Source organism: Fonsecaea monophora (genome assembly GCF_001642475.1).
Source record: "Fonsecaea monophora strain CBS 269.37 chromosome Unknown Scaff21, whole genome shotgun sequence".
In the NCBI taxonomy this organism is placed as follows: domain Eukaryota; kingdom Fungi; phylum Ascomycota; class Eurotiomycetes; order Chaetothyriales; family Herpotrichiellaceae; genus Fonsecaea; species Fonsecaea monophora.
In genome coordinates, this window is record NW_019173952.1 from 1 (window position 1) to 27272 (window position 27272).

The 27272-nt window shown below is 52.6% G+C and overlaps 4 protein-coding genes across 4 annotated transcripts; 1 reads left to right on the forward strand and 3 right to left on the reverse strand.

The window, feature by feature from the left end:
• Positions 1 to 8624: 8624 nt before the first annotated feature.
• Positions 8625 to 9788, reverse strand: AYO21_03948 (hypothetical protein; the record flags this gene model as incomplete). The annotated part of the gene is made up of 1 exon (XM_022653921.1): positions 8625 to 9788. The coding sequence occupies one exon, from the start codon at positions 9786 to 9788 to the stop codon at positions 8625 to 8627; it is 1164 nt and encodes a 387-aa protein (XP_022513665.1).
• A 1712-nt stretch (positions 9789 to 11500) lies between these two features.
• Positions 11501 to 14080, reverse strand: AYO21_03949 (hypothetical protein; the record flags this gene model as incomplete). The annotated part of the gene is made up of 5 exons (XM_022653922.1): positions 11501 to 12856; positions 12912 to 13134; positions 13191 to 13460; positions 13564 to 13786; positions 13843 to 14080. 5 exons carry the CDS (start codon positions 14078 to 14080, stop codon positions 11501 to 11503), a joined length of 2310 nt encoding a protein of 769 aa, XP_022513666.1.
• A 1540-nt stretch (positions 14081 to 15620) lies between these two features.
• On the forward strand, positions 15621 to 17908 carry AYO21_03950 (hypothetical protein; the record flags this gene model as incomplete). Its single annotated transcript, XM_022653923.1, has 6 exons — positions 15621 to 15805; positions 15923 to 16304; positions 16600 to 17052; positions 17108 to 17397; positions 17451 to 17647; positions 17700 to 17908. 6 exons carry the CDS (start codon positions 15621 to 15623, stop codon positions 17906 to 17908), a joined length of 1716 nt encoding a protein of 571 aa, XP_022513667.1.
• Positions 17909 to 18204: 296 nt separating this feature from the next.
• AYO21_03951 (hypothetical protein) lies at positions 18205 to 19530 on the reverse strand (the record flags this gene model as incomplete). The annotated part of the gene is made up of 1 exon (XM_022653924.1): positions 18205 to 19530. The coding sequence occupies one exon, from the start codon at positions 19528 to 19530 to the stop codon at positions 18205 to 18207; it is 1326 nt and encodes a 441-aa protein (XP_022513668.1).
• Between the last annotated feature and the right edge of the window lie 7742 nt (positions 19531 to 27272).

Below are 27272 nucleotides of genomic sequence, written 5' to 3' on the forward strand. Positions count from 1 at the left end.
GCGCAACTGGGGGGTTACGAGGGATGGGAATGGAGGGAGGGTGGGTACTGGCTACGAACAAGGGTTCATTTAACAAAGCCAAAAAAGGACTTTGGGAAAAAGGCATGAAGATGACAAGAAGCACGAGCATCAGACACACACCTCTGACATGAACATGGGCCCCCCGAAACATGGGTGGTTAAGTCGCCTGGAGGTGGTGCTTAGTGGTGGGTGGGTTGCCCGCTGCAGGTCAACCTTGGCCGCCCGAAGTTATAGGTAGCTAGGTAGCTAGTAGCTAGTAATCGTAGTAGCACTGTTAATCGATTTGGGGTAGTCGGTCTCCAGCGAACAAACCACTTTGCCTGTCTGTTCACAGAAGCACACTCGCACAGCAAACCACTTCAACAAAGTACCTCGTACCTCTTCTGCAAAGTCTCCTCGATACTCTAGCTTCCAAGTCACCACGTCCTATTTTGATCTGTTTCTCCGAGTGCCCTGTTGTTGACCAGTCTCCGTCCGCCTTGCCATGCTTGATTTAACCCCGGAAACCCAAATTCTCCATTTCCCACCAAAAACTCACCGGTCACTCACCCCAGCGCAGTCCAAAGCACCAAAAAAGAACGGTACCTAGGTAATCTCTTTCAACTCTACTTGACCAGGGTGCCTGATTGCCCTTCCTCGCTACAAAGGTTCAAGTCCACGTTGACCATTGCCTCTAGTCAGACCGTGATCATCTGCAGGATCCCCGGGCGCCTGCTCGCCTACGAGTACGTATCATTTAACCAGAGCGGCTACCATCAAGCAATGAGCTTCTCCAACACCTCTACCGCCGATGAGGGCGGCTTGTGTGCGGGCACGATCCCCTCCCGGCTGCTTCATCCTCTCCGTCCTCATCAACCTCGCCCATCTACAAGGCGACTCCTTCCCTACCCCGTGTCACAGGCGAGGGAATAAGAGATGATGCCAGTGGATCAAATTGTCCAGATCATCTTCCCCTTGGACTCCGCATCAGCCAGTGACCGGAAGTTGATCACCAGCTCAGACCGTCAGACTGCGAGGGGAGGAAGAGAATGAAAATAATGCAGTATCACTGGCAGATTCGTTTACGGAGTCAGCGACCAAGTTCCTCAATGGCGGGTAGTCATGCAGGCGGTACAAGGGCCTGAAGCCCGAAAAGAGTCCTTGGAAGGAGGGGGGAAAGGACTTCTTGACGCAGATGCTTCCGTCTTTAGAATTCCCGACCGAGGCCAAAACTGCCCTCTAGACTTTTGCCAACTACAGATCTTAACAAGCAACAAAGTTTGTTTGTGTCAAGTGCTCAGCACCAGCCTCACAAATCTGAGTCAAGACTTTCAAGCAAGATGACCATTCACACCGGCCACCTGACCGACCAATATGAAAAAGGAGGGGGGGGTGTGATGTTTGAACGTCCTTTGCAGCACACCACCAGATATTTCATTTTCACAGTCAGATGTACACGGACAAAACTGTTCTCGTCATGAATCATTCCTCCAGCGGCAGTTCCCATCTCGTTGCCGCCCTCAGCTCACGAAAAACAACCATCTCCACCTTTCATATCCACCATTTCTTTCCTTAGAAGCTCGATTCGCCGCTAGCTCCGCAATCCACTGACAAGCCCGCCACCCAGCTTCCCTCCAATCCTCATAGCAATTTGATCCAAAGGAGCAGTAAGAGGGCGCTGGAAGGTGCAGAGGTTACTAGACTGGAAATGCAAGAGACGAGGGTACAATTGGCCTCCAAATACCAACAACAGGACTGCTTTGCAGCCCACATAATTGGACAAAGTGCTTCTGGTGTAGGGCGCAACGCATTTTGATCGAACCGACTACGATAGTCAAATAAATGCTGTCATCTGCAATGCGGCCCTCGGACCTCGACCTGTCTTTTTCGCCATGCTTCGCCCCACACCATCGCCCCGTTCTCCTCGATTTCACTCATCGTCCTTCGCCCACCAACAGCAGTAGTAGTCAGTCTACTAGCTGCAACTCCACCAATGGATTGCGGTGGTTTGTTCTGTCGTTCTCCAAGCACCTGCGAACTGGTCATGTCGTCGTTACAGCTCCCTGACGCGGTAAATCTATCATGGTCAGCAAATGAAAACTTGCTTGGCTTCGTGGTTGTTCTTGGGGCGTCTTCCTTTCACTGACCCCCGAAAGAGGCATCGCCAGATCAGATCGGCGACTGACACGCAGCCTGGATGGCACTTATCTCTTAACCCAATCAGCATGACATGCGGCCTCCCATGGGTGCCCCTCGTTCATCCTTATGTTCTTTTCCCTTCGCTCTTGTGCTCACAGCTGCATTGATCCAGCAAGGGTCCAGACAAGAATGGAGCTTTGCATCTACAGGACGCCAGAAGGTCTGTGCTCTCTTCGTAGCCCACTGCCCCCAGATGGCGCAATGCCTGACGCGACTCAGCACGGACTCACCCGCAGGCCTATCTGGGCCTTTCCTCTAACCCAAGTCGTAAATCTCTTACCCTCCCACTCTGAATCGTCCGGCCATCGCCTCTGGCTGCAGCCACAGAGATAGTCTTCTCACTGTGCGAGCAATGGCAAGCATTTCGTTTTGTTCGAGTATCTCGGTTCAATTAGGAGGACCGAAATAGCCAATTCGAGACTTCATCCTTCGGCCTCGAATGTACGTACCTGTACGCGAAGCAGGTTCCTTTCTATCCAACCGAACCGTCCCTAGCCCGAGATGGGCCATCCCATTTCCTTGTCTGACTTCATCAGACCATGACATCCCGATCCTTCACTTCCAAACCACGGGTCTCACGCGACGCAATTTTGGTTGATCGACACTAAAGAGCCTTTTGGATTCGAATGCCGCATGGCATGGCCCCCATTATCTTTTAGAGCATCCTGGGGCAGACGCACTAAGAACACAAACGGCCTTGTTGAAATCATATTTTACAGTTTTGTGCGCTTCTGAGTTCAACGTGCCGTCCCAAAAACAGCAGTGGAGAACAGAGCTCCTTTGAGAGACCCTGTCTCAACGCCACACTCGCCTCGAAGCCCGGTCCAAGCCTCCAATTGCCGCCAACACGGCCGGTTGGCCCAAAGCTGGATAAAAACCTTTGGGCTGCTGCAGCACAGTCCTAGTTCCAGCAGGTCGACAGACCTCGATCGGAGATCACACCACCCAAACCCTCGAGGACCATGTTTGATCTCTGATGCAAGTACGAACTTGGCCAGCTGATGAGGGACTTTGACCTTTTGGGGCTCCATGAAAGAAGGACAGCCAGAGAGCGCTCGAAAATTGTGACTCCCGCTCGCATTGGTCCGTGAGCCAACCGGGCTCATCCTTGCTGAGCAAGGGAAAACGATGGAGGACCGGCCTGCATAAGTGCCTTCGGTGGCGTTTGCATTAGGGTCCTCCACCATTGGCATCATCCATCCCCACAGCGAGCGTCGTCGGCCATGCAAATGGCCGGCCATCCAGACGCTGGTGCCCTTAGTCCATGTTCGCAGCAAGATGCTGCATATCCCCAGTGGCAGCTTATCGCACAACTTCTTTTCAGCTTCCTATTCTCGCCATGCTATGAAGCACATGTGCTCTCGGCTCCCGAATCCCATTCCGACCGGACTACCTACTAAACAGACATGCATACGAGCGGGGGAAAATGATGCTGCTCCGCTTTGCTGAGAACAGCTTGTCTTCATACGTGGGCACTTCGCAGAGGTAGTTGGAATCTGTCTCAAACCCAAGCCCCTTGACCAAGCGGCCAACATGCAGGTCCAGATTGATACAGCCGAGAAAATGTGATTGTGTTTGTCATTAAGGATAAACTGGCACCGTACATGGTTGTATTTCTTCTGGCTAAACACTTTCCTAACCCCGCCCAGCTTGTAGCATATAGAACGGTTCGATGCATATGGGATAGCACGTCAGAACTGACAGATGTACCGCTCTGTATCAAGTCCTTGCATTGCTTTTCATGGGAGTACCTCTGCACGGTGCAAAATCCGGAGGAATCGGTAGGCAGGACTGCATCATCCGTTTTACGAACGGTTTGGAGCTTCGGATTCGGAGCACATCATTCGCTGCCGATATTGCTCAACGAAAAACATCTCGCGTCCGAGGGTCCGAAGCCTCAGTCCCTGTCCTTGAAAGCTGACGCGATATCTCTTCGCCTAACGGGCGCTTTCCTTTCACATCAACGTACTTGGTACTGTAATCGTGTCAGCGGCGGAATCAAGCGTTCTGGTACCATGACAGCGTGCATAGAGATGCGCAGGACTGTGTCACATCTGGACATGTTTTCCCAGTGGGGACCTGACAAGTCATCAGCAAAGCGCGAATTCCCGAACGAGTTGAGTTGCGAAAGTCTTTTCCAATCTGCATTACCAACACATGCATGTAAGGAAGAACAGCTCATCTTGTCAATGATACATTGTTTTCCTTAACCATAGCGGCCATCGCCCGCGCCAGTTCTACGAAGGAAGATGCATGTCGCTTGTTCAGCGACTTTTTAATCATGTGTGATTCTTCATCATGCCAATGGACAGCAACCTTTGATCACGTCTGATCTCCTGGCTACATAACTACTTTCAGACCGGCGACAAGGGAGAAACACACCGTAGCGGCTTTTTCTTTGATGGACTTGCAGAAAATCCTAAGTCCCGTGGTGGAGGCCCAGGATTTATCCCATCGACAGCTCGCGAGGGGGCTACTCAATGAAATCGCGACGATGAGATGTAGATGTGGTGTCACTGGGAACGTAGCTGGTTGTCCCTATGCATCTTCCAGCGACATTCAGGTCTCAGGACGTTGAGAAGCTGCGAATAACGATCCAGAGACATCATGTAGACCGGAAGCCAGGGCTATGCTTCCCCCCGAAGCCAGCGCGGTAGAAGTGCATAGGGATGCAGATTGCTACCCAACCACCCTAAACAAGTCAGACCGCGGGGCTTGTTCTTCGTCCCTGGGCGATCTTCATCGCTGACAAAGGAGAATAGTCGTGCCCTACGGCCCCGTCGACCCCAGGGTTGGGCGATGGCGACGATGAGAGTCCAAGGGGGGCAACGACAAGGTCCGGGACCGAAAACCAACTCAGGATCCTGGCGACGATGTGGTCTTGGCAATGACGTTGACAGACTGCGCCCACTTGCAGGCCACAAAGGACGCCTCAATTTTTCTTCCCTTTCTCATCTCCCAAGCCTTTCTTGGTGAAGGAATCCTCGTCTTGTACCTCGTACCTACCCGATACCTGGTCATCCTCATAGAGACTGCCACAGTATCTATGTCTGACCTCACCACTGGTCCTAGCATTGGTCAGCCTCGCCCTTAGCACGCCCCCGAATGATCTGCGATCTCCTGTTCGTGCCAAACAAACGGTGTTCATGCGAAGCCTTCCCCGAAACCACCTTAAAAGTGAATCTTCGCCGCCATTGTGGCTCCCAACGGCCTTATCTCGTGGTCTGACGCAAGACTGGCGGTGAAGAAATCAACCCCAGATGCTCTGATCTGAAAAGGGGGGGCGCCCAAACGATCGGTTACTTGCATTTTGCTTCACGGGCCGAAGCGGGATCGCCTGCCACCAAACCTCAAATATCCCCGAAGCGTTGGCTGCGCCCAGAGTCGTCACCGCCATCTCTGATATCCCATCACTTTTTACTGCACCTTCTGCTCATACGCTCTCTGTTGATTACTCTTCAATCTGCTCTGATAATCACTCGTCTCTGAGTATTGGTATATTCCTTGTTCAGCGGCAAAGCGTGCCAAGTCAACCTTCTTTGCTGACAGTGGCTTGTGTCATGCCGTAAGTGCACACATGCGCGCAACCTTGCACATCTGCACCCCGCCTCTAAGCAATGGCGAATACGAGATTCGCGTTACACAAAGGACATGCTGAAGACCACTCAAAGATTGGCGATTCTAGCTATCTTCGCCCCTCGGTTTTCCAAGTTTGGCGCTTCGACCAAATCCAGGCACGCCGCTCAAAAGACCCCCCACTGATTTCACTGGTCACATGGACATTTCCGCGTGGGCGGGCATGACCTGACGCCATCTCTGGAACCGGGCAACTTCTTGTTCCTGCATCATGCTGTGCGTCGTCGCTCGGATCGTCTCAGCTGCAAGAATCATGCCATGCAAGTCATTGGGGAAAGTTTGGTGATCAAGGAGTCTGAGCCACTGACGGGATGCTTGCAACAGTGTTAGCTCTTTTGTCGGAAAGGTTTTCAGCCCATCAGGGTTCCGACTGGTCAGCTCTAAACTACATGCCTCTGTTCCGCCGACAAATGGTAACATTGAATCCTGCGCCGTCAGTGGGCATTGTCGACCCTTGGCCATTGTTCTGCTGGTAGACTGGCCACCCCCAAACGACTTTCTCGCCACCCGGTCTCGGGGATCTTCAGCAGCGGCTCCTGGAAAGTCCAAAATTCGCCCTAGCGCGATTGAACCCGTTGGACGTTTTCCCTGCAGGGTGAGGGTCTAAATGGTGGGGAGACGAGCAGAGGCAACACACCTGACCCTAAATCCTAGTCGACAGCACAGCAAACAGTAGCCAGCCACATGGCTTGTATCAGCGGAGTCGGCAGGCTTGCCCTCACGTACTGCTTGTCTGAACCCTGTCAGCGCCCAGTTCTCAGGTGGAAATTACGTTGTGTTGATATTACCTGCGGCTGTATGTCCCGGCCACCCAGCCAGACTATTTCACGACACACTCTAGTGAGTATTTTGAATGTACCTACCGTGATCATTGCGCAAATAGCGGAATGTGCAGTGCCGAGGACTGTCGAAAGCTCTGATTCCTCACCAGCCTTCCACACGAATTTGCCTCAATATGCTATTCGGGTCGGTCGGTCTGCCACCCACCCACATCCTAGACTCCATTTCTCAGAATTGAGCACAGACCTTGTGCTCCAGAAGCGTCTGAGGGTTCCTCTGCCGTCAGATGAGACAACGTTATCCTTGTTCTGTGTTGACGATCTCTGGCAAGGTAGAACAGATTTCTCCGACAAGGGCAATGTCCGAGGGGATCTGGCAATAGGGCTTTGATCCTTTGGCCAGCAAAACTTTGTTGAGTTGCACTCACGGATCCTTCGAATGATTCGAGGAGAAGTGTCGGTATCATCAACTGCATTACTGATGGGTTCAGCAGCTAATCCATGTCATATTCCCCTTCACGACGAGTACTGGCCTTCTATCTCCTCGTTTCTTCGTGTGCTAGTCCAGGCACTATCTAACTCCTCCCATTATCTCAACGACATATCTTGGTCTTCAATGGAGAAAACCACAGGATGACCCCGTTTGTACACTATAAGCGCGAACTACAAGTTTTCAGCACAGAGCTGTTCTGTTGGGACGGCGTTGTAACCACAAAAGAGGAGGATCGTATTGGATAGCTACACATAACCAGCTCCCAAAATTGGACGCAGGCAACATTATACCGGTGCAGACCCCGCTTATCTATATTCGACAGCCACTGCGACTGTCAATCGACCAAGGCACTCACCTCTACGCATCTTCTTCGTCTCAGACGGCGTTCGCATGCCTTGTTAGCAGTCGACGGCGCCAACTCTGTCCCTTCGATGCTCATACTCGGCAATAGTTGGAAGCTGGATCGTTGACGTGGTCGGTTCACATAAATGTGGTCAGCTTACCCAAAGATCTCTGGCAGGTAAGGAGCTGGGAATTCTATAAACGAAACGCCCAGATCAACTAAAATTGCCATCTAGGTTACTCCCGCTACCACCACGCCGTGCCGCCGCCACTCCGGGTCGCATTTGAGGCTAGGAGAACTCTATACCGAGTGACTGCGCTTCCAGGGAAATTTCATCAAGTATCAAAGAGCTTGGGACTTGAGGTAGCTTGAACAGACACACAATATCACCGGCACTGATTAGTGGTGGACACCAGCTCTGCTCGCTCACAAGGGGGTCAGTCAGTTGGGTACTCCTTGGGGCCACTCCTATATCGCAACCAAATATCCTTTTGAGGGCCGATCTATCTTGAACGGCCGGCTTTGGAGGAAAAGTCCGACCAACATATTCTGGAGTCGAAGGCCCTTCTCGCCAATATTTGCAGTGATCGCGGTGCTACGACGAAGGCGACATACTTCGTTGGCACGAGCGAGCGACATTGGACTAGACCTGCGACGACCAACACTCGTCTCGCCCACTCACTCGCCTGCTTCCTGCCTCTCGTACACCAATGTTCTCCCCAAGACTGTGCCACACAAAGATAGGTTGATTGGTTGATTGGTTGGTTGATTTATTGAAAGACAGCCAGAGAACCCGTCCAGTAATCCGCGGCCAGAACCTGTTAACCGCTCAGTCAGTCAGTCGAAGCGATCCCAACTTGGTATTTTTTGGTAGTAAGTCGTTGACAAAATCCTTCGTGACCCGATCTCTCTCTCTCTTGTCTGTCTGTCTGGTGCCCGCTTGGGACTCCTAGCTCTTCGGGCTCGCTTAGCTAGTTGTGTAGATCTTCGTGTACCGAACGTACTGTTGTGTAAAAAAGAGCAGAACAGCATCATCTATAACTACACTATTTTCTGTATATCGCCTCAATATGAAAACTCCATGATATACTATACTAGTACAGTGCACGAGACAAGATCCATGTATCTCATTCTCATTTTGCATCTGGATCCATCTCCATTTTTCGCTACCTTGTTATCTCTCCCTCCAAGTCACGCTGTCTCCAAATCTGACTTCAAACTCGACCGCACCAAACACACCGATGGCGGGATATAGGTCGCCTTCACCCATCAGGCCGTCGACGCCTTCATCACGCTCGTCGCGTTCTTCGTCGATATCCCAGCCCCACCGCTCGTTGGCCCTGCCGTCTCTGGTGACAAAGGCTCGCGTCTTGACCTTGGCCGTCCTCGTTCCCCTTGCGTGGCTATCCACGGCAGCTTGTGTGGAGAAATGCATGCCCACGCCCACGACTTCACCCTCCTTGAATGCTTGGACAAAATCCCGCCCGCCCCACGAGTCGTTCACGAATCTTCGCCCGTCATCTCCATGTACGCCGATGCTTGCGCGGTGCCACCCAGGCAAACGCCATGGTGGATAGGGCTTGGCAGCGAACCCTATTGCAATACCCGAGTTTTCATTGACGATACGGCGGATGGCGATTTCAAAGTAAATCGTCTTGGGCTGCGATGTAAGTAGCGGGTTGTCCACGCACGCAAAGTACAGTGGAATCGAGGCCAGGAAGATGGCGTCCTGCTGGTGTTTGCCTGTCACCACCTTCCACGTCGTTGGGCTTGTCTGCCGGAACGTCGTTACATGCTTCCTCAACTGCGGTGGCGGAGGTTCAAGAGTGATGTGCCCTGCATTAGCCAGAAGGTGAATCTCGTGGCTAGGCGTGCTCGGTGTATACACAGGATGTTTTGCACACCACTCATGGCCCCGGGCCGCAGAGTCGTATGAGGCGTTATTCGCCGGCGAGTAGTCCTGCGGTAGCGGCGGAGGTGGTGGGAGAAGTGACGTGTCCGGAATCACGGTCCAGTCATGATATGGTGGTGGATTGTCGGGCTCCGGGTTCTGTTGGTGTGAAGGAGACGGACCTGGTGGAGGGGAGAATTCTTCATGGTGTAAGCTTGCAGAGGCGGCGCGGTGTGACGGGGGTGGACCCGAAGGAGGCTCAAAGATCTCCTCAGTCCCCTGTCCGCCTTTGTGTTGTGATGGAGGTGGTCCTGGCGGAGGAGCATAGTGTTCTTCCACTCGGTCATGCGTTCGATTCCATCTTAGTTTTTGACCTGGCTGATCACTTCCAGAAGGGTCGTCTGTTCCGACGTCGATTTTGCCCTTGAGGGACTTGAAGAGGCCCATTACAGGCCGGGTAGAGGCAAATAGCAATGGTTGTCAGTAAGCAGGTATGAAGACCAGGGTAAGGATCCAGGAATAAGCGATGCGTCCACAACACGAGAGTGTAGGAGCCTTGAGCCCGCTCGTTCTTGTCCGGGGTTAGACAACCCCAACTTTCACTTAGCTTCTCCTGAAAAGAACCTGACCAAGTAACAGTCCGATCTCGAAGTATATGGCGCTAACACGATCAAAGTCGCCAAGGTCCGCTAGATTGTAACGGGGTGGTAGAGTTACACTGATTGATCGAAGATGCTGCACCAAGTACGGTCCTTTTTGCTTTGCTCTTAGTGTTGCAACAAACCATGCAGTACAAGACGGCTGCAGGCGTAGTCGCACTCAAAAAGAAAGAAAAATCAAAAACACTGTGGTCCACGAGTCAAGCCACCCACCCTGTCAAAGGGAATGAGAGTCTGGGTCGGTGCAAGCCCAATCCGAGTCAAAGCAGTAGTGAGGGATGTTGGTCGAAACTGAGTGGACCTATACCGATACAGGTTTCTGCGCCGTGCCGGCCTTTTCCCACCCTCCCACTCTGCAAGGATGGTGTGCGTCTAGCGCACAGAGAGGTCGGGGTGTCCTTGAGAAATGGAACCGAGACTGAAGAGCGGACGAGAAGAAAGGATAGGATGGCAGTAATGGCTGAATTAGGTTCGAGGCACGAAGGTTCGAAACGTTGAGATAGTTTTTTGTTAGTTTCGTTGCTGGATTGATAGGTGGAGTGGCTAGGTAGATCGGCAGGTAGGCAGGTAGGCAGGTAGGCAGGCAGGCAGGTAGGCAGGTAGGCACGGTTCTGAAGCCTTGTTTTGACTGAGCAAGAGTTTGAGACTCGTGTTCACAAAGGGCCTCAAACTTGACGCCGGGCAGGACTTGACAGAAGAAGGGGAGGGGCTTGTCGTCGTTGCAGCTGAGGGTCTAGCCAAGATGACTCGAGTTGTCTCTGAAATCCTTTTGGTGGTGTCGTTTCCTTGCTTGGTAAGTCAATTTGGTCCAAGCGCAGTTGGACGCACAATGCAGGTTTGGCGTTTTTCGAAGGTGGGCTAGGTCGACTTGGTCGGGTCTTCTACGTGATGAGTGGGTGACTTGACTCCAATCCCTTGATCCCAGGACGGCAGACGGATAGACGGAGGGAATCTGGGACGAGGATTTGACGTGATGGTCGAGCGTGGTGGACTAAAGGCGGGGTAGTTGGCAAGTCAATGAGACGCGTGAGGCGCAGCAGCGCTTGCAGAAGGAGGAGAGCGAGAGGGAGAAAGCGTTGGCATGTGATGAAGGATCTCCAATTACAGGCCACAAAATTGCTAGTGACACTGGACACCAGCAACGTATCTCGTAAGCCATCAAAAGTGCTTAAACTCTTGGCCCTTATCGCCCCTTCGGTGGCCCTTCGGTCCTGGGCACTCAAGCACTTTAGGCTTCTGGGCACCTACGTGCTACCTATCAGTCGCCACTGAACATAGTTTTGACCCCGTAGGCACTGACTTTTGGCTACTTATACGAGTAGTTAGTTAAGCCGAAATCATGCTCCCTCTGTCTCCAAGCATGTGATATCCTGCACCACACACACACCCACACCACTCAAGTATGTCCCGTCTATCGATTATCACGCATATGCCTTTTCACGTCTTCCTTTATTCCGTCTCTTCCGACATCCCTTTTTCAATCCGTCCTCTCACAAACCTTCACCCGCTGGCAGGTCGCTGTGGCCACTGGTCAAGCGTCACCGGGCTACCCGTCAGGGTGAAGTTCACCGTCGCCTGGGTCGGCACATCCACCAGCAACCCATAGTCACCGGGGTACAGGATCTCATTGCCATTCTCATCCCGTCGTGACAGACTGCCTAGCGTCAAGTTCAGTGTCGCCGTCTGCGAGGAGCCCCCCGTGATGTTGAACAGTCTTTGGTACGCAACGAGCTCCTTGATGGGATGTGGCGCGGGGCCATTCTCGCCACTGATGAATCCCAACGTCACAAAGTCTGACGCGACTTTGCCCGTGTTGGTGACGTTGACCTTGAAGCTGCTAAAGGGACACAGGTCGAGGTACTTGTGCGTCGAGCGATCGCAGCCCGACACGAGCTGGGAGATATTGAAACTTGGCTGCTGAGGTTGAGCCACTGACAGACTGAAGTTGGTGTAGTGTAGACCGTATCCGAATGGAAGAACAGCATCACTGAACCATTTGTATGTTCTTCCAGGATTGCCAGACGAGGCATTGGGTCTTAGGTTCATGTCGGTCATGGCGACCTGTTCGACATAGTTGGCAGGGTACTGTGTGACAGGAAGTCTTCCTGCTGGCGCCACCTTGCCCGTGACGATGTTGATGAGAGCATCACCTCCAGCCATGCCTGGGTAGCCACCCCACACGATGGCCGAGACGTTGGGGTTGTTTAAGAAGGGAGTGTCATCGAGCTGGTCACCCATCTGAAGCAAGATGACAGGTTTGCCCATGGCCGCGACCTGATTGATCAGATCGACCCTCCCCGGAGCCCAGCTGATGTCGTATCGATCCAGACTCTCGCTCTCGTCGTCGTCATTGATGCCGTCTGCAATGATCACGATGTCGCCTTCTTCAGCTGCCGATATAAGATCATCCCAGTTGTCTGTGGTAGGGAAGTTGATGTTGTTCAGGGTGCTGGAGTATTTGACATTGACGTGAGGCAATTGCTGCAAAGCATAGAGAGGTGCATGAAGGAATCTTGCCTGGCCAAAGTAGTTTCCTTGCAGCTGCGTCGTCACATTGGCCCATTCGCCAAATAGAGTGATGGTGGTGTTTCTGTTTGTCGGCAAGGCCAAGGGCAGTGTGCCATCATTCTTCAGAAGCACAATGCCTTCCTCAGCGGCCTTCAATGCGAGAGCTTCGGATGCCGGGGTCGACACATTCTGCCAGCCGAGGGAGCGATACGGCGTGGCAGATGCAGGATCAAAATACCCCAGGCGGATCAAGGACGAATAGAGACGGATGAGGGTCTGATCGAGCACGCTTTCGTTGAACAATCCCCGTTCAAAAGCGCCAGGCAGATGTGTCTGATAGTATGTGCCCTGAGACAAACATCAGCGTTTACTCAGCGTGTCATGATTGAACAAGTCGACTTACACAGTTGAGATCGGTTCCTGCTTTTAGGGCGTCGGCGACAGTTTGCTCTCGAGATGTAGTGTAATCATGGGGCGAATAGATGTTTTGAATGGCGTCGCAGTCAGAGGTCACATACTGGCCCTCGCCCGTCCAGTTCCAGTGTTCCCTCAAGATGGTCTGGAGAATGTACGGGTCGGCACAGGTTGGCACGCCATTCAAGGCATTGTAGGAACACATGATTGAGCTATAGTTTGTCAGTGATGTTGCTCACAAGGCCGAGTGCTGATACATGTCACTCACCCAACATTGGAGTCTCTGGCACAGGTCTGGAACGGTTGCATGTAGTATTCAGCAAGGTCTTGGGTGGTGACTTGGGCATCAAAGTTGTATCGGTCTGTTGTCACCCAGTTCTCTAGGTCGTAGGCTACAAAATGCTTGCAAGTGGCGATGACCTTCTTGATGGCTGGGTCGTGACCACCTTGAAGACCGTCGATCAAGGAAGCAACATAGGACTTGAGATGGAAAGGATCTTCTCCCGGAGTCTCCTGTCCGCGGCCCCAACGTGGATCTCTGCCACATGATAGGTTCAAAATCAGCTTCAGGTCACTTGTGTGTGTGTGTGTGTGTGTGTGTGTGTGTGTAGAGACTCGAATAGCAAAGCCAACTGACTCACTTGTACGGGTTAATGTTGGGTGTCCAATAGTCCAGTCCGCTCCTGTTGGCATTGTTGAAGGCGCGTGCTTCGGTACTGATAACAGTCGCAACAGCATGAATCAACGCATCGTCAAAGGCCGCCGACATCAGAATCGGTTGCGGGAAGGAGGTGGCATAAGAAAACTCTCCATTTGGGCTGAATGTCACACCTGGGGAACTTGCCACGCCGTGCAGTGCTTCCTCTGATATCTGATGAGCACAACGAGCAAAGCCTCTTGGGGGTTTGGGTTGAACTCACGCCACCATTGATAGCTATGAATCCCCAAACGTGGCACTCCTGGAGAAGTGTTGCCTGTCAGGTTGAACTTCTCGTCGAGATCCATGGCTCCAATGAGCGCCCTGGCTCTGTCTGCCACCGAGGCAGATGTATCACAGACCGTATTGTTTGCAAGAGGCCCATGGACACAATCTGGGAACAAATCTGCTGCCGCCGGCACAGCAAGCAGCGCGAGGAGCCCAAGCACAGTGGCTGCCATGGTTCCGATGCTCTTTGCACTGAAGATTTGCAATACACGCTGTCACGGCGGATAAATTGAAGAGAGGGAAAATTCTACCTTGACCGTCTCCATCCTCTGTTTATCAAGGGCAACTGCATTCTCCTACCCGGTACCTACTGACAATGGGCCCCCTCTCCATTCTCCGCAAGTTCCGTCGAGTCCTCAATGAGGAATTAGCCATCATAGAGAATTCATCCTTTCGCAAGAGCGGTCTTGCAGCGACGATCATTCCAGTATTCAATAGCCGGCGGTAAACAACCGGGAGGACATGAGTCGTGACCGATGGCGATGACTGCACAGACAAAGTACCTCTGTGCATTCAGGCAGATGCCTTGACGTTCGATGAACCACAGAAATATGCACCGCTAAGCATTTTGTGGCGTGGATTTGAGTTGTAAAGGGCTCAAGGCCGGTGGTGGGGGAAACACGGGCATGACGGCGATCTTTCCTAGTTTCAGGTATCGTCGGATATATCGTCACCAGCTTCTGCACCTCGGTGATTTCCCTCTAGACCTGTGTTGCCTTTTCAGTTTCTTCCCGGCCATGGTTGAGTTTTGGATAAAAGGGCAAAGACAATCAGACCAGGAGATGGGGAGGGGAAGAATGAAACGACTCCCCCATCACTCATCAAGTCGTCATGTCGGTTAATTAGGCTAATAGGCCTGCCCGCTGTGACTGTGGAGGCGGAGGACCAGCATTTCATTCTGTGGGGATGCTTTAGTCTGGGACTCTGGAGCCGTCTCTTGCCTCTCGTGATGCTTTGCCAATGCTTGGTGCTTGATGCTTGCCACCACCACCACTTGCCGTCAGCTCAAGGTTTGGCCTCAACGTTCCATGGAACATTCGACGGGCGAGTGGATGGCTTTTATCCAGACTGCCAGACATCCAAACGAGTCTTGTCCACCAATAGCAACAGGTCAGACCCTCCAGTCCAGGATAGTGGGAAAGAAAATGCTGGTCTGACATCTGAGTTCTAGGAGGAAGTCAGTGCTTTCTGGGCCTTCTACTGCGACGGGTACGAGGTTGCATTCGCAAATCGAGCGCTGTCAGACATATCCGGAGCCTGGTGATTGCGATGGCGTTTTAGAAACGGACGCTAGCTGCCGATCCCTAAAGGACGATTCCTTGATTTGGCCTTGGTTGGTGCTTTAGGCCCAGCCGTGCGATGCTTCGCTGCGCTTTCTCCCGATTGCACGTCGGCTAGCCAGGAGTGCCAGGATACTTCACCCACTCTCCAATGGAAAAGGCCATCAGGACGCATGATCGAGGTGGATGTGACATGGTCCATGTGCGTCCATGTGTGTTCTCCAGGATCTGGAATTAGCCTGAAGACGGAAGACGGCACACCACCAGTACCACAGGCCACCCCAGGGTCATCAGCTGTCGAACGATATACAATATCCCCAAGGCACCGCCCTTGGGTCGTGGTCCTGTCTCCAGCTCTCCAGTTCCCCAGTTTACCAACTCTCCCAAGAGACAGACATTTGTTGCTGTTGACCTGGTCTCTACAGTCGCAACCATGGTTCACTCCGCGGGCAAGACGTCCCAATTCACCGATGCTGCTCTCCAACAGCGTATGCAGCTGGCCGGCAAGGCTGGCCCACAGGCGCTGGTCAGGAACCTCCGTGTCTTTCTGATTGCCTGCTTTGCTTGCATTGGTGGTCTGCTTTACGGTTACAACCAAGGTGTCTTCAGTGGTGTCTTGTAAGTCGCTTGTCGCTCCTGTTTCTTTGTGGAGAGAAGTCTCATGAATTATTTGCCCAACTACCTGCGGTGGTGATTGTACTGGCGATGGGAGCAAGTGGCTAACTGTCACAACAGGACCATGAACTCCTTCAATAGACACATGGGTGATTACACGACCGACCAGTCGAAGAAAGGCTGGCTCACCTCCATCCTTGAGTTGGGTGCCTGGACAGGCACTCTCTACTCTGGCTTCCTCGCCGAAATTATCTCAAGAAAATATGCCATCTTGGTCAACACCTGCATTTTCATCCTTGGTGTTATCGTGCAGTGCACCGCTGTCCAGGCTGGTCACTCGGCCATCCTCGGAGGCCGTTTCGTTGTGGGAATGGGCGTGGGCTCACTCTCGATGATCGTACCAATGTATGTTGCCGAGTGCTCGCCTCCTGAGCTTCGAGGATTGCTCATTGGAGTGCAACAATTCGCCATCGAGTTTGGCATTATGGTCAGCTTCTGGATTGTAAGTATATCTATTGTTCTGGTCACGTGTGACACTTCGCGGTACCTTCTCTGTTCAGATGGCTGCTCCACTTTACACACCGCCTGCCCCACCTTCCCACCTCCCCACCCTTTCTCCCTCTCTTTTTGCCTAGTCAGACAGCCCGACAGAATCCATCTACCACCAAGGCATTTGAGAGTCATTACGACTCTGTGGCCCAGTGTGGTCTGGCTCTCTTTGTTGCTTGTTCGCCTTCGCTCCACCCCAACATCGATGGACCCTAACAGCCTTGCGTTTCAACTGACTCCTGTCCTAGGACTATGGTACCAACTATATCGGAGGAACGGGCGATGGCCAGTCTGAGGCGGCCTGGCTTGTGCCTCTTGCCCTTCAACTTTTCCCTGCCCTCATCTTGCTTGTCGGAATGGTCTGGATGCCGTTTACTCCTCGATGGCTGGTCCACCATGGACGTGAAGAGGAAGCTCGTCGGACACTGGCCACCTTGAGATCACTCCCTATCGATGATCAACTGATTGACTTGGAATTCCTCGAGATCAAGGCTCAGTCGATGTTCGAGAAGCGGACTGTCGAGGCAAACTTCCCTCATCTGGCAGAAATGACGGCAACCAACACCATCAAGTTGCAGTTTGTTGCAATCGGGTCGCTATTCAAGACAATGCCCATGTTCCGCCGCGTTATTGTCGCGACAGTGACCATGTTCTTCCAACAATGGACTGGTATCAACGCCGTGCTTTACTATGCTCCTCAGGTGGGTGACACTGATGCCGATCGAGAGGCTTGCAAGATACTGACAGACTCCCTAGATCTTCGGCTCTCTTGGTCTGTCATCAAACACTACATCACTGCTCGCAACCGGTGTGGTCGGTATTGCCATGTTGTTGGCAACTATCCCATCTATCCTTTACATCGATCGCATTGGAAGAAGACCTGCCCTGGCTCTGGGTGCCCTTGGAATGGGTCTGTGCCACTTCATCATCGCCGTCATCTTTGCGAAGAATCAGCACCAATGGCCCACTCACCATGCTGCTGGTTGGGCTGCTATTGTCATGGTGTGGCTCTTCGTCATCCACTTCGGTTGGTCCTGGGGTCCTTGGTAAGTGCAACGCGGAATCATGTTTCCTGTGCAGAAGCTAACAAGGAATGCAGTGCTTGGATCGTTGTCGCTGAGGTCTGGCCTCTGTCTGCGCGCCCCTACGGTATCGCCCTTGGAGCATCCTCGAACTGGATGAACAACTTTATTGTCGGCCAAGTCACTCCCGACATGATCACTGGCATCACATACGGGACCTTCATTCTCTTTGGCTTGTTGATCACCCTGGGAGCCGGATTTATCTGGTTTTTCGGTAAGAGACTCCACAACCTCACCCCCTACACAAGTATTGACTCATCCGGCAGTCCCTGAAACGAAGCAACTCAGTCTTGAGGAGATGGATCTGGTGTTCGGCTCCAGCGGTGTCGCCGCTGCAGACCAGGAGCGCATGGCCCAGATCAACGCCGAGATTGGTCTCACTCGTCGCCTCAGCGCCCTCCAAGGAATCGACCACAGCAGTGACGAGAAGGTCTCCGAGGTCCGGGAGAAGACAGCCGAGACAAAGGTTGTGTGAGCGTCCGCAGCTTGAGGCTTAAGACGGGCAAGTCACTTCTGCTATTGAGAGTCGCAGGGTCCTCAGACCGTTGTTTGGTTGACAGACTTTATGATTCCAGTAGACAAGTCTCATAGGCTCAATGTCTGTGACTGGGGCTGGGACTACCCAGACAAGACTAGTTGGCACCGCTGGAGGTACATGTAGTGTTTGTATCTTGTCTGCGAGGGTCTGCAGGTTCCCGACTAATCTATCTGTCCCACACCGTCGGTATGTCGCTCGGTCTCAGACGCTTTGGGGGAAAAGGAGGGTTGTGTTCACATGGCGTCAAGATCTGGCGGTTGGTGTTGAGTAACGGAGATTCCCATACCCCCCGGGATTTGTGTCGACAAGGAAAGCTCACTCTGCCTCTTGGTCCTGCTGTGCACAACTTGTATTCGTCTTTGAGCTCCATCTTTCTCTATGGCCAGTCTTTCCACGAATGCTGCCAACATATCACTGTCACAGATCCCTTCTCGCCTTTTGATCGTCTTCAGCAAGAACAAAGACCTCTGTCGAAGCTCTGGTTCCCGGCACCTCGTTGCTGCCATGTAGAGATGCGGAACAATCCCAAGGTTCATGGAAATGACAGGCTCAGAACGACTGTGAGAGTCATATTGGCAGGGAGTTTCAAGACGTTTAGATGACCTTCTCGGTCTAGAGTCTTGCAGCATTCTTTGCACGATCTCCTCTGCAGTAGCGAGTAACTCTCTGAATTTCTCCGTGCATAGGTCAAAGGCCGTCTCATTGCATTCCATGCATGAACTTAAAGTAATGTCAAGAGCAATGCTCGAAGCTTTGAGGGTTAGTGCGGCAAGGTCGTGGCTTCGTTTCCGTTGTAGCATGCGCTGAAAGGCGACTCCCCAGTCGTTGAAGTGCTGTCGAAGGAGCTGATATCTTTCCTCGAGGCTCTGAAAATACAAGGTGGGTGAATCACACTCCATTTTCGCCGCTTGGACATTGCGTGCCAAGTGTGATATCTGGTAGCGATACATTTCGAAGGCCGACCGAGCGTCGTCCACATCGGTGAAAGTGGGGGGGACTGGAGTGACAGAGGTTATCGCAAAGGCAGGAGGAGCTTGGAATCCATCCCTCCCAAACTCCATGACCTGGGTGTCCAGTCTCAGGTACATTTGGACCAAGAGATGCCTCGGCAGGTAATGTTCTGGGGTGTTCTCAGAACGACGGGCAAGCTCTGCTAATATTCTCATGCCCGAGTATATGTGACTCAGTGAAGAGGCAAAGTGTGTTCGGAGAATCTCAATGCAGGCGAAGAGGACTGAAACGGTCAACGCAACATCAACTGCCCGTGCAGACTTGCTTGTATCAAGCTTGACCACATGTTGCATCGCTCTGCCGTAGTGCTGCATGGCAAATGCAAGCAGAGTGGAGTCCGAGGGTGGTGAAGGGCACAGGAACAGTTCATGTAGACCACCAATAGATATGACCGCGTGCTTGATGGCGTCCTCATGATGCGCCGTGGTCAGTACAAATCGAGACCACAACTCAGGGCGGAAGTATCCTGCCAATTCACCGGCGGTTCGATTCCGAAAAAAGTTGAACGATCTCTTTTCTCTCCAGTCCATGTCCGGAAGGGAAGTCATCGTGAAGAGGGGGTCCGGGACATAAACAACAAAAGCCTGGCCCTTCCTGCGCGGTTTGGTGATCTTCGCTTGGTCGACATATCCCTTGCATTCTCTCTTGCTTCGGATGCATCTCTGGCAACTGGGACGCTCTTCGTCACACTTCAGGTGACGAGCCCTGAAAACAGTCAAGGTCCATTCTCAATGCAAAATCGCGAGATAGCATGACATACTTGCACGTAACACAACCACTGCGAACTTTGCTCCCTCCAATTCTAGCCAACTTCGGCGCAGTCATAGCGACAAAACTGATTCGATACTCCTGATAACGCCGAGACCTAACTGCAAGGCTGTGTGAATCTAATGGTGTACGAGTACGTGGCAGATGCGCTCCAGATATGAGGACTGACTGCCCGTTGCTTGAGCTATCCGCCGGAACAGCAAAGTGCTTCTTATACAGTCAGATGATAACGGCGTGGCCCGTGGCTCGAGGCTACCCTCCTTTTGGGACACATTGTGTGCCTTGGGCATCTTGTCCCCTGGCTCTATACCAACCATTCTCAGCCTCACCGTGTCGGTGTATCGTCCGGCGATCCAGGTGTTGTCAACTCCGATCAAATATCCATAGGTACTATGGTGGGCAGCGGAATTGATGAAGGAGAGTGTACCATATGTCGTTTGGCTGCATTAACTTGATTCGGTTGGTCTGTTACGAGTCAATCTCCAGCCTTCAACGGGGAAGACGGCGTCTGTAATGGACAACACGCCCAAGCATTGACAATGGCTATCACTTGTTAGTAAGTCTCCCAGAAAGGGAATATTTGGTCGAGGTCTCACATCTGTTCCACTCAACGTACGCGTCCCGCCTCAAAGGTCGCTTCCCTGACCTCCACGATGTCACTATTAGCGGCACGGGCGAGCCTTGCCCCGACATGTCTTGGTTTGAGGAGCAATGAGCGAGCGTGATGCAGCGATAGGACCGGATGGCGGGTTGACGGGTTTAAGATGGTTCCGTACGTAGTGTCTTGAAGGTTAAAAGATAGAGCGATGCCTCTCGAAGCGAAATCCCAAAATAAGGATGAAATGTGGGGGGCGCAGTTTGTCTGTTGGTGAAAAAGGCTTGGGCCAAATCGGATGGCCATCGAACAAATCACTTTACTTTGACACCAGAATGAGTTTGTGACTTGTCTTTCTGTATCCTATTTTACAATTTGCCCATGGCCCTGATTCCTGTGGAGCTCGCTCTCGATTGACATTCATGGATCGTCCTGCAACGCTATACGTACGAAGACTCAACAGAAGCGATTCCGGCCCACACAAAGGGATCTTCTCAGGAGGCGTGAGCCCTGGCATATTATTCTTATCCTAACCTACGCCACTTTGGACTGAATGCTCCTCACCTATCTCACCGTCAACAAGCCGGGAGTGGCCTTCAGACTGGGGAGATCACTCTCGAGCAGAGCACGGCTAAGATGCGGATGTCTTCATGCAACGTCATCTCAGTGACAGGAAGATTGCCATTTCCAGGCTGCCAGGATATCGACAGGAAGAGCTTGCGCCCGATGATGAACTTGAATGTTCCAGTTCGTGCCACGCGGAGGTACGATGTCCATGATCCGGCAGAAGGTATAGACACTGGCATCGATTTGGGGGCCATCTTACGCTAGGCCGACTCTGAGGAGGTTCTTCAACCGTGTCGGACGATAGTGACATGGAAGTGACAGGCATTGACGAGACAACGAATACAATCTATCCCTAAAACTGACGCTTTCGAGGTGGTGCCTTGATCGTCTCAGTGACAGTGCTGTCTGAATATCCGCCCGACAAGTGAACCAGGTTTCTTGCTCAATTCAATCAGACCCAGAACATCATCGACAAGGACTGGATGTCCACATCTCGAGATGCCTTCGCTCCAATCCGGAACCACGGACTGCACCACCGGAGGTATCCTTGAATGCCCAAGTTGAGATGGAGGCGAAGCAGCGAAGAAGAAGAAGAAAGGGAAAAGAGCAAGCAATTGATACACCCCGTCAATCCGAGGGCTTCGAAATGGCGTCGTACAAGATCTCGAGGTATGCATCAACTCTCCTGTGACACAAGTCGAGAAACGCAAGATGTGTCTGTCATAGGTTGACATTGCGATCACCTCGCTGCCGTTTAGAATTCTACGGTCCAGGTAGAAGATTTACTGACCAGGACAGATCCAATTAGTACGTCACCCCGATAAACACGTTTTCGTCCACCTGCGATGGTTGCGACAAGATTGACAGTCATCTTGACGACAGGCGCCAAACCCCATTGCTCACCTTCGTTAGGAACTCAAGAATGTTCCTAGCATTCGCAACACTCGTGAACGAGCGGAGGAGGATGCACACAGAGCATGGAGCGCGCCCTCCCGAGCTGAGGTCCAGATCATTACCGGTAATTCAACTGTTCACTCGGAGCACTCGAACGAAGAAAGGGCGTTGGGAGCCCGTGAGTTCCACGTTTCCTGGTGTCCATGCTTTGTTGCTTGTTTGCTTGCACGGACCTCGAACCCACCAGGCAGGTCCAGACCTCGACAGTGGCTTCGAGACCGACCCAGCCGCTGCCCCCGGATCGCCAAATCCAGCAATACATGGCTCATGACCTGTGTTATCTTAGATCGTTGTGCCGGGTCACATATACAATAACCTGGGCTTCGCTGTGAGCTAGCTCTCCAAAGCTAAGGCCTTGAGAGACAATACCTCCGGCAGTGCTCCGGGCATGAATGTGCAGACTGACAACAAATGACGAGTCTTTCTCCACAATTCTTCCACTGAGAAAATGACCCGAGCAGTAGCATGCCCAAAACACAAAAACAGGATTACAGGGACATCGTAGAAAAATAGGTCTCCCAAGCAAAGAAGCAAAGGACAAATATTCCGCGTGGAATTCCATCTCCAGCCCCGCGGGTCCAAGCCAACGGTGGTCGATGGTCGAGGCTATAGGATAAGCAGCAGCGTAACGCAGAATCTGTGTAGGCTTTGAAGGCAACGTTCCACACGGCGAATACGAAGCGAGTCAAACTACTGTGCCGTGCGTGAACAGAGACCAGATATAGAGAGTCACTACAGATATAGTTTGAGTCTTGTAAAATCAAAGACAACATGTGAAGCACCACGCTACCGCAATCACGAAGAGTGAACGTTGTAATGAAAACAAAAGAGACAGAAATAGAAGGTAGTGCAATTGATCCATTCTGCACTCGAAATACGCCAATGCCACAGCTCTATGGCAATCTTCGCCTCAGAGCAGAGGACGCACACGCCAATGCCACCGACGTCCAGTCCATTCACGCTTTTGCCGACTGCAAGGCTTTCTTTAAAAACACCAAGCGACTGAATCGCTCAGGCTGATCCGATCCAATTAACTGCACAATCCCCACCGACATCGGCAGGATAATAATGAATCAATTCCACCAAGGCTTGCGCCAATGAACGCCGTAAAGCCAAGCCGGTTGAAATTGTTGTACAAGAATGGCAAGGGCACCTGCTAATGATCAAACGGGATGGGAGCTTTGGTCCTGGTCCTGTTGTTGCTGCTGCTGTTGATAATGATGGTCACGGTGGTGATGATAATCAATTCTAATCTTTCTGCGTCTGGTGCTTGGCCAGCTTAGTAAAATGGGCGTGGGTATCATAAAGGACACATGGAGTGATTGACAAATACAAGAACTCGTCCACCCGTTTGCCTCTTCGTGTCTCTTGCGTGTACTGAGAGGTTGAGGCTTAGTGATTCTTCCGTTCCTTTTTTTCCATCCGAATGCCATGCTTGCGATGAAAAGTCCAGACGTGCTTCGGTGGCCAATAAGGTCAAAGGGAAAATAAACAGATATGGGTGTCGTAACGGTCGTCGTTCATCGTTTGCCCTTCTTCTTGCTGCTGGTACTCGCGCTTCGGCCAAGATTGTCTCTCGACATGGTTCTCGTCAGGCCGCCGATGTAATCCTGTAGGAAGCGGTTCTCGGTCTCGAGCTTGTCGTGGTCGTTCTTGACTTCGTCGATCTTTTCTGCCAGGGCTGCGAGCGAAGATTGCAGATTTCGCGCTTGCCTGTAGTGTTTGTTAGTATGTGAAGCAGTGCATTGTACCAGGGAAGTGCCTCCTACTCTTTCAGAGTCTCGCGAAGCCCACGCTCTATCCGCTCGATGTCCTCGCTGTTGCGCCGTGGACTCATGGCTCTTGCGTCGTCTGGGGGGTATTGGGGTCTTTCTCGCTGAACCACGTCTCGCCCTTTTGGTACGATGATGGTGTTGGATCTTTGCCTGTCTCCCAGTCGGGGTCTTTCCATCCGCGTCCTTCGCGAGACTGCCCGAGGGGAGGTGGGTTGTGGGAAGTCCGACTCAGAAGAAGATGAGGAACCACTTGAGATCGGAGGAGATATAGATGGGCGGTGTGCTATGTCTGATAGTTCGTGCCCAGTCATAGAGACTGGATAAGGGAAGGGTGCCGTAGCCGTGGACGATGATGTTGAGGAGCTTCGCATCGGGCCTCGGCCAGGCTTAAGATATCTTGTGCCAGCTCTCTGCTTGTCCTGTTTGTTGTCCCAATCTTGCTTGACCGACGTTCTGGAGTTGCCGAATGACGCATTGGCCTTGCGTGCAATTCAAGACGAGCGCAATGACCTAGGTCCAGCGCCAGTCCTAAGGTATTTCGAGCATCCAAGGCGGTAACACCCGTTCAGGCGGTGTCAACCAAAGATGCAACGGGTTTCGTTGGAAAAGGGAAGGCTGTGAAGACAGGTTTGGGAGAGCAGATACGAGTAAAGGCCCGAGGCTGCCCAAGTGGGTTGACGAAGTATTTGGGACCTTGGGGGAAGGGAGGGCACGGGTTGCCGCAGAGGGAGGGACGATGGCAGGGTTACTGGGCCGCAACCAGGGTCGACGAAGTTGAGCGAAGCGGAAGTAAACTGGAGTGGACAATGATTGTCGTGAATGGTTGGAAGGTGGATAAGATGATCGTCACAGGGCAAAGTTAAGTGCTGGAGAGGAATATGGGCTCCCTGTTGCCCAAGAGCGGAACCTGCAAAGTCAAACGTGAAGGGCCTGAAGCGGATGAGTGCCCTGGCGAGCTGGCACCTGGGTACTGAGCTCAGGAATCTCCTACAAGCAAAGCGGCTTGAGTGGTGAAGAGCTTGCGGTTTTGTGGACCGGGGGTCGGTCGTCCCACGGATCGCTGGCCAAGTTACGTCGTTCACCTGAGCCTTTGGTGGACCATGGGGGGGTGATCAACAGCAGCGTTGCCTCCTGGGAGTCAGAGATTGCCAGCCTTTGAGTGGGCTGTTGGGATTGGATGAGACGCTGGGTGCTTGGATTTCTTTTGGTAGGTGGAAAAGGGTTTCACAAACAGGGCGAGGGTCAGCGTCGTTGCGTGTTTCAGTCACTCCTTCTCGGTGGCAGGAGTGTCCTCTTCTATATCAAGAAGCCATCGCCGAGGGTTGGGGGTGAGGTGGGTGGTGTTGCGGTAAGGGTTTGAGATAGACACAAGCGATGGCGGCCACGCGGTGGTGGCGAGTCATAAAGGGTCACGATTTCCAGGGCAAAAATAATGATGATGGCGTGTGGGAGATGAGATGGCGCAAGGCTGTTTGTGGCCGGAGAAAGAAACGTGTGGTGGAAAAAGTCGGAGGGCAGTGGGCAGCACCTGGACACCACCACTGACAATGGTTCCCGGGCTCGTTCCAGGTAAAGAGACGCCCTTGGGGGGACAGAGACCACGAAAATTGGCGAACGGATAGCCGGAAACCGCACCGCCTAAGGCAAGCGAAAGATGGAGAGTGGCCAAGAGGAATGGGACGGGAGACGGGACTAGGCAGCCGCTTGTGTAAGGGGGAGCCTCTCAGATGATTGCTCAAGGTGGTCAAGATGGGCGAAGATGGGCCGCTATACCTCCTGCGGTCTAACTAGGCCACTTAGTCACTGCGGCGGCTGCAAAAAGTCCTGCGGATTGACGTCGTTGATCACTCGTTCTCACTCCTCGATCGACATCATCTCTCCCAACCGGAGTTGCCATCGGTCTGAGGGTCACGCCGACATTCAAGTTTCACTTACTCCATTGTAACTCCAAAGGAGGCCACCGGGCTTATCCCAGCCAACTCGTCGAAACGCGGTGCATGAGGGTCACACCCTCTTGCCAGAGAGCCTCCTGTGCATCGAATTCATGACTCCAGCAGCCCTGACACTCCCAAAGCCATCCTGGAATTCGGTTTCCTTGCTCGAACTTGCCTCTTCCCAAAAACCTCTTCAAGTCGAGTCTCGTACTCCGGCAAATCACCGAGTGGGGTTGCGTGGTGGAATGGTGGCACATCAACACACGAAAGATCGACGTTCCTAGTGTACTCGCCGGTTGAATAATCGCTGAAGATTCGGATATTTTCAGAGAGTCGTCCTGGGTAGGCTTGACCTCAGCCTATAGCGTTGCGTGAGAGTCGCCCGAAGACCGGACTACCAGCACATTATAACCAAAGTATGGACACGGCCCCAGTTATCCGACAGACCTACGTGGTATCTGCCCGCCAATTATTTTGCCAAATGCTTATGACACCATCAGAGATGGGCGAGTCCTATGGCTTGGATAGGAAACACCAAGGTCGTTACAAGAGCGAAACGAAGCGCTAACGACCCGGATACCTTTCGCGCCCCATAATCCCTTGACGCACGATAACCCTTGTCACGTTGTCCGTTTTCCTTCTGTCAACACGAGCTTTTCCCTTGACGCAGGGACCGTGGTGACTCTGGGGCAGAGAGTCCCTGCGTGGTACAGATACTGTATATGAGAAGGGTTCGTCCTCGGCACCGTGGCGGGTGGTTGCCACAGTATGCCAGTCTATCACGACGCTGGAGAACAAAAACCATAAGAGGAGGGAGGTGTTGGTGGCATCATATGGGACCTGTTTGCTACATCCGCCCCAGGCAGCGAGGATCGAGATATTCTCTGGCATAAACAATTCTCTTGCGGGGGCAAAAACCCACAAGCCAAAAGGGAGCACAACGACGTCATCCGTCACGGGGGTGGAGGATTGCTTTTTCAGTCAAGCGATCACCCTCTAACAATCCGCGCTGTCTCACCAGGGCCACCGAGCCTCACTTTTGATTGATCCCCCGTGGCGAGAACAGACCACATCTCATAAGGTTAAATGGGGGCGATCTTCGTCCTCTGGAATTGAGGATGCTCCCGCGCGGCAACAGCAGCAGCTGGTGGCTTCCGCCCATTTCCAACGGCATTGTGCGACAGCAAGGGGCTGAAGGGGTTCTTGTACAGAACTGGGCGCACAGGCACCGCAACCCATGGCGTGCACTCTATCCTCATGGAAAGGGACCAGCGCATGTCGGTGATGCGCCGGTAGTCTTGGGAATTCAAAGCCTTTGCTATTTGTGGGTTTGACCGGGAAGGTGAAGATCTTCCTCCAAGGCCCAAGCCACAAGCGACCCTCATTTGTTCCGGAAGACTTCCATCCACATTCAACGTCCTGTTGGTATCTACCGGCATATTTATCTGTCTCCTGAAAACCTAGACCTGCCCCTGCCCAACCACTTCAAGGTGCTTGTCCCAATATTTGATGCTCCAATACCCCCACAAAATCGAGAGGCGGTATGGAGTGAGGGCAGTGCTAAGTCTGCGAGGATACCCTGTTTGACAAAAACCCAGACCAGTGGTCAGGTAAGATCTGAGCTCCAGTGACCTCTCTCAAAACAGAAGCACCTTCTTCGAGCCCAAGTGGTGGACAACGCGTCATTCTCGGTCTCG